Source organism: Peromyscus leucopus, chromosome 6 (assembly GCF_004664715.2).
Source record: "Peromyscus leucopus breed LL Stock chromosome 6, UCI_PerLeu_2.1, whole genome shotgun sequence".
Taxonomy (NCBI): Eukaryota; Metazoa; Chordata; class Mammalia; order Rodentia; family Cricetidae; genus Peromyscus; species Peromyscus leucopus.
Genome location: NC_051068.1, coordinates 68,472,232 through 68,483,621, shown reverse-complemented (window position 1 = coordinate 68,483,621; position 11,390 = coordinate 68,472,232). Strand labels below are relative to the sequence as shown.

Sequence of the window (11,390 nt, the reverse complement as noted above, 5' to 3'; positions counted from 1 at the left end):
TGTGGGAAGGTAGTGACTGAACTCTTGACTTGGCCCTGGGGTTGGGCCCTTGTTAAAGGGGTACACACCTTTTTTTTTTAAACACCCCTCTACCCTCACCCTAGAGGGAGTGGTAGAACCTGGCACTCCCCCAACCCCACCCTCCTAACCCCACAGGCTCTGAGCAGAACTAACAAGATAGAGGAAAGAAAAGGGAGGGTCATGACCTGCCCTTCTCACCTAGGTCACTGAAAGCCAGGTTTCAGGGCAGCCTCCACCAAAGACCGAGTTCGGTAGATTCCCAGCCAGCCTACCTGGCCACAGGAACTTCTGCACTGTTGGGATCTACGGACTCTAACACCCGATTTCTGTTGGCCAGAGCAAGAGGGCACACACAGCAGCTCTTTCTGGTCTCCCTTCTCCGGTTCAGCCACCCTGAGCTCAGAAACCCATTCCTAAGACCCTCCTTCAATGGCAGATGCCTCCTCTGTACACACCTTTCCTGCAGGTACCCAAGGAAACTGGCCAGCTTGACTTCCTTTCAGAGGGCAGCAGCCAAAACAGAGGGGACCCTTTGGCCCACTCCCGTGATGACTTCTGTCAGGTCCCAAAGAGCCCCCCCCTCCAAAAAAAAGTGGCTAAGTGATATGCCTATTGGCATATCAAAGCACATGCCACTCTCAGCACCCATTACAGCATCCTGGCTCCTCTCAACACACACACACACACACACACACACACACACACACACACACACACACACACACACACACATCCTAAACCTCTCCAGCCTGAGCTTCCCTTCCCTCCCCTTCCCCCAGCTTCTGATTCCTATATAACCCAGCCATTTTGGTCACACACTGTCTTGGTTCTCTTTATCCTTTCAGCTTCTCTCTCGGTCCCTCCACTCTTGGCTCCTGGTCCCCCCTCTCTCCTCTTCCTCTCGCTATACCCCCTGGTCCCTCCCACGGCCTTGTCTCCTCTGCGGCCATGTTCGGACTGGACGCTGCCAGTTGCTTCTGGCTGTTCTCTCCCTCATATCTACACCAGAACCCTTCTCCTCGGCCATCCATAGGAGCAGTCAATGTCCTCTTCGTTGTCATTCATGTGGGCGCTCGAAACCCAGGAGGGGCACCTATGGGTCTCCTCCCAAGGGGCTCAGCCTCTCTCTTTCTCCCTCTTTGACTCTCCTAAAGAATGTATGGATCATTTGTTTCTGCTGGCTTCTGCCATCCACCAAATTTGACTCCAAATTCTAGAGTCTGCCTCTTTAGCTATTTCCTTCCTCCACCTGCTCTCCCCAACCATTCACCTCTCCTCCAGGAAGTGTCTCTCTGGCCCCTGGGAACCTGCTATGCCCTCCAGGGCACCCACCACATGGGTGTCTCTCCACTAACTACTCCTCTCTCTCCCTCTATTGCAGAGATTCTCAACCTGTGGGTCACAAACCCTTTGGGGGTCAAACAACCCTTTCACAGGGGTCGCCTGAGACCATCAGAAAACACAGACATTTGCATTATGATTCACAACAATAGCAAAAATTGCAGTCATGAAGTAGGAACGAAAATATGGTTGGGGGTGACCACAACACGAGGAATTGTATTAAAGGGTGGCAGCACTGGGAAGGTTGGGAACCCTGCTCTATTGGAATCTTCCCTCTTCCCAAAAGCTGCTCCCAATCCACGGCTTCAGCTGTTTCCTCCTCTACCTGCTCTACTCCTCTACTGGGTACGTGTCACCCTGGAGCTACCTAATTTGTCTATGATTACTACAAAAGCCACACTCATGTGCCAGAAAGCTCATTCTACCAGAGCCCCTAGCGTGTGGAAAACAATGCCTCTCCTCTGTGATTTGGAACATGTCTCTCTGACAAGGCTCTCAGTCCCCCCTGGGGATGCTCCAGGTTGAAATTCTTGTCACCATAACACCTCCTCTGCTCCCTTTGTTCTCAACTCCTTCCTGGAGTTTCCACACTTCTCCCTAGAAGCTGCAGCCCCATGGTTTCCTATTGTCCTCCTGGACCTCTACAACATTGGAATCCTCCCTCAGGCAGAGTTCTGTCTGGGACCCTTCTGTCTCTCAGCTGCCTCCTGGAAGTCCCACTGCTTCCTGACGCCCTCCAGGCCTTGTGTGACCTTTTCTCTTCTTCCTCAGACTCAGAGATTGCATTAAAGTCTCACTGTCTTACTGTAAACAACTTGGTCTCAGTACAGCTCAATCAATGACCAAAACTTGACATCACTGGTTTTGAGATACTCTCATATGGTAACAATCTCTGCCACTGCACAAACAAATGATCCCCAAAATCTCTGCTCTACACTTCCAAAAGTCTCTTATCTCTAAGGTTTTACTATTTTCCTCTCTTAAAAACCTTTTTATCTCAGATGGTGGTGGCACACGCCTTTAATCTTAGCACTAGGCAGGCAGAGGCAGGCAGATCTCTGAGTTTGAGGCCAGCCTGTGCTACAGAGTGAGCTCCAGGGCTACACAGAGAAACCCTGTCTCAAAAAAAACAACAACAAAAATATTTTATCTTTACTATTTCTTTGCTTTCTGCTCTCAAATAATCTCTTAAGATTATGTTGTAAACTATCCCAGAATGTGTAAATTCACTGGGTATGTTTTAAAAATCTCTAACAAAATTTAACTTAAAACTTATAACAAAGGGCTTATAATTACAAATCTATACATAGGTTATCTTAATTTGCTACAACATATGTATACATACACACACACACACACACACACACACACACACACATTCAATTCTTTTTTTTTTTCCCCAAGACAGGGTTTCTCTGCATAGTTTTGGAGCCTGTCCTGGAATTCGCTCTGTAGACCTAGCTGGCATTGAAATGGCAGAGATCTAACTGCCTCTGCCTCCTAAATTCTGAGATTGAAGGCGAGTGCCACCACCAACTGGCAATGATTTTATTCTTCTTTAGAATATAGTGTATATGTAACTTGGCTTCAACTCCTGTTTTTAAAAAAAAGTAGATCTACTAAAAAATAGATATTTTTAAATAGCAACCATGTGGCTCACCTCCATCTTGGCTGATGACCTCATCAGGATGGAAGGATCCATGCGTCTGGCAGCCAACTTTATCGGGGTTAAAAGAGAGTACATGCAATGTGGCTTCACCACCATCTTGATTGAGATGATCACATGGTATAAATCAACTAAGGCAACACTCATAAAACTCCTTAGTCCTACTGAACCCTCTGTTTATCATTCTATCTCCTTTTTAGACTAAGGAGGTCTAAAATATTTTGGATTAGAACAGATTTTTATGTGATAATAAATTTGTGAGTTTACTCAGGTTAACAGAAACCAACTTAGAGATGTATGTCTAACCACTTACATCTTTGCTAACTGTTCAATACCAGGCTTCTAGAACATTTTTAATAACAAACAACATGTTTGATTAATAATGTATATTTGATAAATAAGGTTTATAAATTCCTAAGATCTACTCAGGTTAACAATAGCTGACTTGAAGATGCATGTCTCTCCTCTTTGTCTTTGCTAGCTTTTCTAAGCTTTATCTTCTGGGATAAACTGAATCATACAAGAAACTGATATTCTGTAATCATTCACTATAAAGAATCAAGAAGCCAGGTAGTGGTAGTACACCCCTTTAAACTCAGCACTCGGGAGGCAGAGGAAGGCAGATGGCAGATCTCTGTGAGCTAAGGCCAACCTTGTCTATAGAGTGAGTTCCATACAGAGCTATACAGAGAAACCCCATCTCAAAAAGCAAACAGACAGACAATAACAATAAAAGAAAGATCAAGAAAATAAGTTTCCCAATCCCTCTGTGGACTGTGTTTATGGTTATGGTTTTGTAAAATTCCCAGTCTCTTTGTAGACATTATTTATGGTTTAAAGTTTTATTTTGGTGCTAAAAGATCTTAAACTCCAAATTTTAAGACTCAAACTTAACAGAGATAAAATTGTAAAATCCTGATCTTATAAAAAGTATTAACTAAGCTGGGTGGTGGCACATGCCTTTAATCCCAGCACTTGGGAGGCAGAGGCAGGGGGATCTCTGTGAGTTCGAGGCCAGCCTGGTCTACAGAATGCGTTCCAGGACAGCCAAAGCTATGCAAAAAGTACTAACTTGTTGTAAACTAGTAAAGATAATTAAGACGTGCAAGTTAATGGTCAGTCACCTTATAAATGATCAAATTCTTTAATGTACTAAAAATTATGCTTATAAGCCACACTAAGTACAAATGTAATTCATTTACGGGGACAAGCTTTATTTAGCCTCCTGTATATGTTTTTCAAGGTTAATCCTAAAGTAAGTAAGTAAAAAGAAGTAAATTCTTCTTAACTCAGGCATACTTAACAGATGATGGTCCTCAAACTCCTCAGAGATCTGCTAAATATGGCATTTAAAATGTTTAATGGAAAAAGCTTCCTGTGATAGACAGAGCTGCCATTCCTAACAATGACCCTCAGGTTTCCAAAGAAGACAATAGGGCACAGATGACTTCACCTGGATTGTGGTAACACTAACCACTGGACGAAGAACTGACCCATGCCTCACCCACACCAGGGCTTTGCCCAAACTGTGGACACCGTTGAATTTTGGCTGTCCTACTCTTCCTCACCAAGGTATGCCAGTTTCCCCAAGTTCCTCCTCCACAGGAAAATCTCTCAGATCTCTGGGTCTAGCAGTCAAAGGCCAATGCTGCATCCTGTAGTAGCTGCCCCAACAAAGCCATTGAGACCACCATGGAGCACCTACGCTAACCATCTAGGTAGCCAATTTAATTGATACAGAGGCCATTTGGATTATACTTCCTGTTATAATTTATCCCTCTCAAGTCTCTGATGCTGTTGATGACTAACTGTTGTTGTTAACAGCAGCAAGAAAACCAGTTCCTTCCCCAAGGCTGTATGGCCTGGTCAGTCCATTTCAAAAGATATGAGCTACTAGGTCTCCTGCTGAGAAAGGCAGACACAGACAGTTTACCTTGCCGCGGCCTTCACACTGAAAGAGATGCACTCACAAAACAGGTTTCCGTGTGACTTTTTACTATTCCTTTATTTAAAGGAATTTGCTTTGCAATGACTGCCCTCAGGAACCAATCACCTGTGTCTCATGACAACTGACTGGGTGGAAAGAAAAGGTTTGAAGCTTGTGTAAGTTGTAAGGGTCTAAAAAAAAGTGATTGAAGGTGTGTAAATGCAAGTTGTAAAGGTCTGAGGATGTGAAAACTTAAGTTGTGAGGGTCTAAGAAGATGTTTTGTTTCTGTTTGGTTTGGCTTGGTTTTTGGTTTTTCAAGACAGAGTTTCTCTAGATAACAGCCTTGGCTGTCCTGGAACTCCCTTTGTAGACTAGGCTGGCCTCGACTCACAGAGATTCTCCTGCCTCTGCCTCCTGAGTGCTGGGATTAAAAGCATGTGCCACCACCCTCTGGCTGGTTGATTTCTAAGTGTGAACTTAAAAGTGCTTCTCATTGTGTTAAAGACATCTGTGCAATCTCTAGATAGAGGAAAGCCTATTCATGCTTTTAACTCAGAATTATTTGGGGTGGGGGTCCCCAAGCTTTTATTATGACTCAAAGGTATGAGTCAATTTTCTACAATGTGAATTTCAGTACAAATTACCAAGAATGATAATGCTAATATATACAAAACTTTTATCTATTTTTGTAAACTTAAAAAATTCTTGTAAGCTTCAAGGGAGTCATGAGACTTGGATCTACTTCTCACAGGTCGAAGACTCCAGCTAAGTAGTCCTGTCAATCAACAGCCTAAGTTTCCCTACCTGCCTATTTCTGAGGGTGGGATTTCTCTCCCCTGGTCTTGGGACTCCTCCCCTCCTTCAATTACCAGGCCTATGGGCCTGGAAGTTTCAAGTGTACACCCAAGATAAAAATTTCCCCCTACGTTCCTTAACTTTACCTTCGGTTCTATACCTAGCCTATACCTGTCCCAGCAGATTTCCAATCAGCTGAAGAGTGCAGACTGCTCCAAAACTCCCTGAACACTCCAGGCCCAGATGTTCCTTGGAATCTGCATTCTAGACTGTTCCAAAGCAGCCTGCACTTCACTAGCCCCAGGTGGTCCCTCAGAACCTGCGCAGTGAGCAAAACAGACCTCCTCTAGCCTGCACCCTTCTCTTCCTTCCAGCATTCTTGGGCCCCCAACAACGATGTCCCAATTTCAACTAAGAAGCAGTTATAGAAGAGATTACCTCACCCCTAATCATCAACAAAAAGGCTGGAATGTCAGATTCCCAAAGAAACCCCCGGCCAAATGGCAAACTGTGGTGCCTCTTTAGCCCACCAAAGCCAGGCTCTCTCCATTGCAAGTACCTGACATAGAGCCCTGGCTCCTCTGGGCACTTCTCACCCCCATGCCCTACCCTAAACCTCTCCAGTCCCGGAGCCTGGCCCCCCTCCCCCAGCTTCTGACTCCTATCATAACCCAGCCATTTTGCCACACATTCTTGGTTCTTCTTTGTCCCCTTGGTCCTCGGCTCCTTTCCTGGCTCTCTCTCTCTCTCTCTCTCTCTCTCTCTCTCTCTCTCTCTCTCTCTCTCTCTCTCTTTTCCTCTCTCATTCTCTGTTCCTCTCTCTCTCTCCTCTCATGGCCTGGTCTATTCTGCTGGCCACATTCAGTCTGGACTCTTCCAGATGCCTCTGGCTGTTCTCTCCCTCATCTCCACAATAAAAACCTTCTCCTCAACCACACCAATGTCCTCACTTTCATGGACCTTCCACTTACGAGGCACCCACTGTGTCGGGCTTCCTGGCAAGTACTTCAGGTGATGGGTCACATCCTCCTCCTCTGAGAGGACTATTCACACCCCCATGAGGAAACACACTGAAAGAGAGTGCCCAGAGTTCAAAGCCATAAGTGGCAGAGTTGAGATCCAACCTCCAGCCACTCAACCTGTTTCTTAGTGCCCATTTCCCTTGACATTAGTCAGCTGTGCCCCAGGACACAGGGTTCATTCCTTTCCCCAGGTATGAATACATGCCTTCATCTCCTATCAGAGGACCAGCCCAGGCAAGGAGGAGCCTGTCTCTCTGCGAGGAATTATCTTCTTCAGCTTTTAGGGCTGGGACCACCCTCAACCCAAGTCCATGGAGAGAAGTGAGCACCTAATCTCTTCTACTGCCAACCACCCCATCCTCCTGTCTCTCACCCACTAATGACTCCGCCGTTTGCCTCAAAGAACCCCTCACCCCTGACCCCTGAAGACTGGGCAAAGGAGAGGAACAAACAGTCAAGACAACATATTTTACTTTTTCCAATATTTTTATTAATCAAATATTATAAAATAACTGTCATCCAGAAATGCCCAAGCACCTAGCTGGTCCTCTCACCCCAAACCTCTGAAGTCACGCCCTCCTTGGCCTCTTTTGCAACTCTGCTCCTGTTTTGCCCTGCTCCTACTCAGAGACAGACCCTGGAAGGAGGATGGGGCAGAGCCGGAAGCAGCAAGGATGGCACAAGGCTGACAGCTACAGTTGAAGTCGGACAAGATTAGAAGGGATAGGTTCTCAGACACCCTTTTCAGGACCAAGCATCCAGCCAGCTTCCCAGCCCCATTCTTCAGATCACTTCCCATAGCCCAGTTCCTTTCTGCCCTTCCCCTACTCCCAAGGGCTCGGCCCTTACCCCGCCAGGATCCCTGCATATCCTCTCCAGCCCCACCCCACCCCCTGAGCTCCCCTGGGAAGAGGACTTCTGGACCCAGGAGCTCCACAGAGCACCCTAGATGAGCGCACAGAGCCCACAGGGAAGGCTGTCCTCACAGAGATGAGGAGAGGTGCAGGCTGGGGAATGGGGTGGTGGGGGTAGAGAAAAATTTTATTTCCAGGCTCAGGGCCTGGAAAATCCCCTACCCCCAACACCCCCAGCAAGTTCCAAGAAGAGGTCCTCAGCTCCGAGCGACAGGGCTCTCCATCTTCACACTCTTGGCTGCTTCTCCAATCAGCTCCCAGAAGCTTCCAAACTCCAGTTTCGTGTCATTACAATTGCCCAGGTTGGCAATTTTCTCTTCTAGCCCACAGTTGCTCTGAGGACAGGAAAGACACCACAACTCAGCAAGACACTACCTCCAGACCTTCCTGCCCCACCCTGGCCCGGGGCGGGTAGGAGGCCAGGAGCCTACCAGGCGTTGGCAAGAGGGAGAGACACAGGGTGACCAGTGCCAGTGTGGGTGGGGTCCTGGAGCACTAGTCTGGGAAGCCAGGGGTCTGGGTGGGGTGGGGTCCACTCCCTCAGTACCGGCATGAGGTGTGGCAGCTGCTGGGTAACCAGGTCTCGTAGTTCAGCCGGAGTCAGTGTCTCCTTTCCACCCTCCACAGAGTACTGATGGAAGTTCTTGATGAGGGTCTCAATGGCCCTCTCTACGTCACTGAATTCTTGGGCATCCTGAAGACAGGAGACAAAACCCACATCAGGAGGGCCCACCCACCCTACAAAACCCTTCCCAGGAGCCTTGGAAAATCAACAGGCTAGAAAGCAGCTACAAGACAATCCAGAGCCCAGAATCCTGCCCCACTTCCCTCTCCCCTAGCCCAGGCTCCAGGCCACAGTGGCCTCTTGCCCTAAGCCATAGATTAGGCAAGCCCCACAACCCCAGATCCCAGGCAGGGCAGGCCCCAGCATGTGCCCAGACATCCTATTTCCAGAAGAACTCCATTTGCATCATCCTGGGTACGCATAAGGGAGGGGATTGGGGGCTTACTGGCAGTATCTACAGGGCAAGGCCTAGGAAAGCAGCAGAAGTCAGTGGGAGCATGAACCCCCCCTAACAAGAAGAGTGTAAGAACAGAAAGACCGGCCAGATGAATGGGCCCACCTCAGCGTTGGCTGACCGACACTGTCCCATGGTGCCTGGTACACTGGTCCTTCCGTGAGTTAGTTTTGTCGTCTGTCCTATAGCCTGCCCCACAGGAGCTGATGGCTCATGATCTGCCTGGAAAAGGGGAGGGGGGAGGCCTGAGGTGAGGGGAGAGCTCTTCATTCTTTTTTTTTTCATGGCCGCGTTTGGCTCCACCCAACATACACCTTCACCTAAGCGGTTGGCTTCTGCTCCACACAGATCCAGTCCCTGCCCAAACTCCAGGAGCTAAGGCCACAGCCCCCAGGCCAACCCACTCAGAGGGAATCCCCCTGGGCCTCCTTCTCCCCACCTCCTCCAGCCACCCCTGGGAGGCTTGGGCGAGGGAGGCATGGGGTACTCCCTGAAGAGCGACTAGGCTGAAGGCGCTGGACTTTCTTACCTGCTGGCAGCTGCAGAGACAGGATGGAGGAGCCAGCTCACCTGAGCTCGGCTCTTATACCTGGGGGAAGGGAGGGGAAGCCAGGGGCAGGGCCAGCGCCTTATCCCTCAGTCACCCCAGCTATTGCAGCCTCCCGGGCTGGGAGCCAGCTTTTGTGAGCCCCACCCTCTCCAGCGCTAGTCAGTTCCCACCCCTACCATGAGGAGGCAGCCATGGAGGGCTGGGTATGGGATGCCCCTGGCACAAGATCACCTTACAGAGTCCCAGGGAGAGAAGAGAAGGAAGGCAAGGGGGCGCAGAGGAGCCATCCCCGGGAGGGTAGGAACCTCGCAGCAGCGGTGAGGCAGGGAGCAGAGGGAGTCTGCACGGAAGGAGAAGCAAGGGCTGATCAAGGTGGATTTGTGGGACGAGGAGCTTGAAAGAGATCCCCGGGGTCTCTGTGCTTGGACGCTGGCTCGCTCGCTTGCGCGCTCTTCTCTCCTCTCCCTCCCAACCAGAGCGAATTTGGCTAGTAACACTCAGGCCTGCTGAAACCCAGAGCCTTGCAAGCCTTTCCCAGTCCTGATGGCACAGAGATAAAAAGGTTGAAAGGAAGGGCCAGAGCAGTGCACCCTGGTACTGGGAACCAACCGCACCGAACCTTCGCCTGACGTCCTGCCAGCGCCTTGCAGCCGCCCAGGGCACACATGTGCAAGGCTCAAAGGAGTTCCCTGGCAGGGAACAACCTCTCCAAACTGGTTGGGCTGCAACCTCCCTCCACCTCCCCCCCCACCTCCAAATCCTACCCCTTCCCTGAACAGCATGTCAAACACCAGAACTCCAATCTACTACCCAGGAACCCCAGGGGGAGCCTAAACTATACTTCCTGGGACTGTGACCAAGCCAACTAGCCCTCCACACCTGCCCAGGACCTAGGACCTGGGCCGCTAAAGTCATGGGAAGGACAGACCACGGTGGACAGACCACAGTGGAAGGGCTGAGGGGTCAGCAGAAGGACTGTATGGGCCTAGACTCAAACTTCCCTTCCTAACTCTGAAATCAGAGCAGATATGCAGATGGCGACCCCTGTGTCACCTGCTGGAGGTCCCCTGTATTTCTGGTCTCAATCGGGGACTCTACCACAACAGTCTCCTTTGGAAAGCTCCTCTGAAGGGCTTCAGTCTGGAGACACTACAAGGGTCTTGCCGTCAGAGGGCTTCTCAGAGCCCCTCAGCCTGGGTTCCCACTGAGAGCCCAGCGATCCCTCTGAGGTCCCTCTCCTGACATGTGATGGGGAATTTGTCTCTGCTAATTTTCCTCCGGTTGACTAGCTGCCCCACGTGGACACCCACAGTTACAGCAGTGAGAACCCAAGAGGCTTACATCATTGCCACACCCCTACTCTCTCTAGTGGTGAGTTGTGCAAACCACTTGCCCCTCGAGTCAGAGAATGCAGGGTGGGGACAGACAACTCTGTCCCTGAGCACTCCACACGACCACAGCTCCCTCTCCCTCTTATATTTGAGCCGCACTTCTCCAGTCCAGCTCCAGCGATTCTTGTCCTGGCAACCTCGCCTCCCTAAAAATGTTTCCTCAAAGCCAGGCATGGTAGTGCACACCTGTTCTCCCAGCGCCGGTGAAGCGGAGGAAGGAAGATTGCTGAAGAGAGCGAGACTCTATCTCAAAACAATCCCCAGGGGGCTGGAGAGATGGCTCAGCGGTTAGGAGCACTGACTGCCCTTCCAGAGGACCCACATGGCAGCTCACAAAGTGTGTGTAACTCCAAGATCTGACACCCTCACACAGACACACATGCAGGCCAAACACCAATGCACATCAAATAAAAATAAGCAAATTATTAAAACAATAACAACACAAAAAGAAAGAAAAAAAAAGCTAAAAGAGGCCTGGGGGTGCGACTCCTCCCAAATGCCTAACACGTGCAAGATCTTAGGTTAATCCTCAACACTGTAAAAATTGGATTAATTAATCTTAACAGCTGGGACAGTTAACGAGGGCAATATGGGTAAAATGTTTAACAGGTGTTCATTGTCATGACCAGCCAAAGTACGAACTCCAGGACTTACATGGGGAAAACTGGAAGCTGGAGCCATGGAGCCGAGCCTCGGGAGCTGCCTGCCTCGAATCTCCGCATTTTTCTTTCTTTCTTTTAAAA

At 49.3% G+C, this 11,390-nt stretch overlaps 1 protein-coding gene across 2 annotated transcripts; it reads right to left on the bottom strand.

Annotated features, from left to right (window-relative positions):
• Positions 1 to 7,240: 7,240 nt before the first annotated feature.
• Positions 7,241 to 9,343, bottom strand: S100a14 (S100 calcium binding protein A14). Of its 2 annotated transcripts, none has more exons than XM_028890895.2 (4): positions 9,236 to 9,343; positions 8,812 to 8,928; positions 8,235 to 8,381; positions 7,241 to 8,022 (listed from the first exon to the last, which is right to left on the bottom strand). In XM_028890895.2, exons 2-4 carry the CDS (start codon positions 8,839 to 8,841, stop codon positions 7,885 to 7,887), a joined length of 315 nt encoding a protein of 104 aa, XP_028746728.1. In that variant the 5' UTR covers positions 8,842 to 8,928; positions 9,236 to 9,343; the 3' UTR covers positions 7,241 to 7,884. The 2 variants fall into 2 exon arrangements, with proteins under 2 accessions (XP_028746728.1, XP_037063238.1); XM_037207343.1 differs by lacking the exon at positions 9,236 to 9,343 and adding an exon at positions 9,146 to 9,169.
• Between the last annotated feature and the right edge of the window lie 2,047 nt (positions 9,344 to 11,390).

What these genes read in the sequence shown, in the direction of transcription:
- S100a14 (XM_028890895.2), bottom strand. Translation starts at nt 8,841, where the DNA reads ATGGGACAGTGTCGGTCAGCCAACGCTGAG. An exon ending in GTCGGTCAGCCAACGCTGAG is followed by an intron (nt 8,382 to 8,811) that starts GTGGGCCCATTC and finishes TCCTGTCTTCAG; the next exon opens with GATGCCCAAGAATTCAGTGA. An exon ending in AGCTGCCACACCTCATGCCG is followed by an intron (nt 8,023 to 8,234) that starts GTACTGAGGGAG and finishes TCCTGTCCTCAG; the next exon opens with AGCAACTGTGGGCTAGAAGA.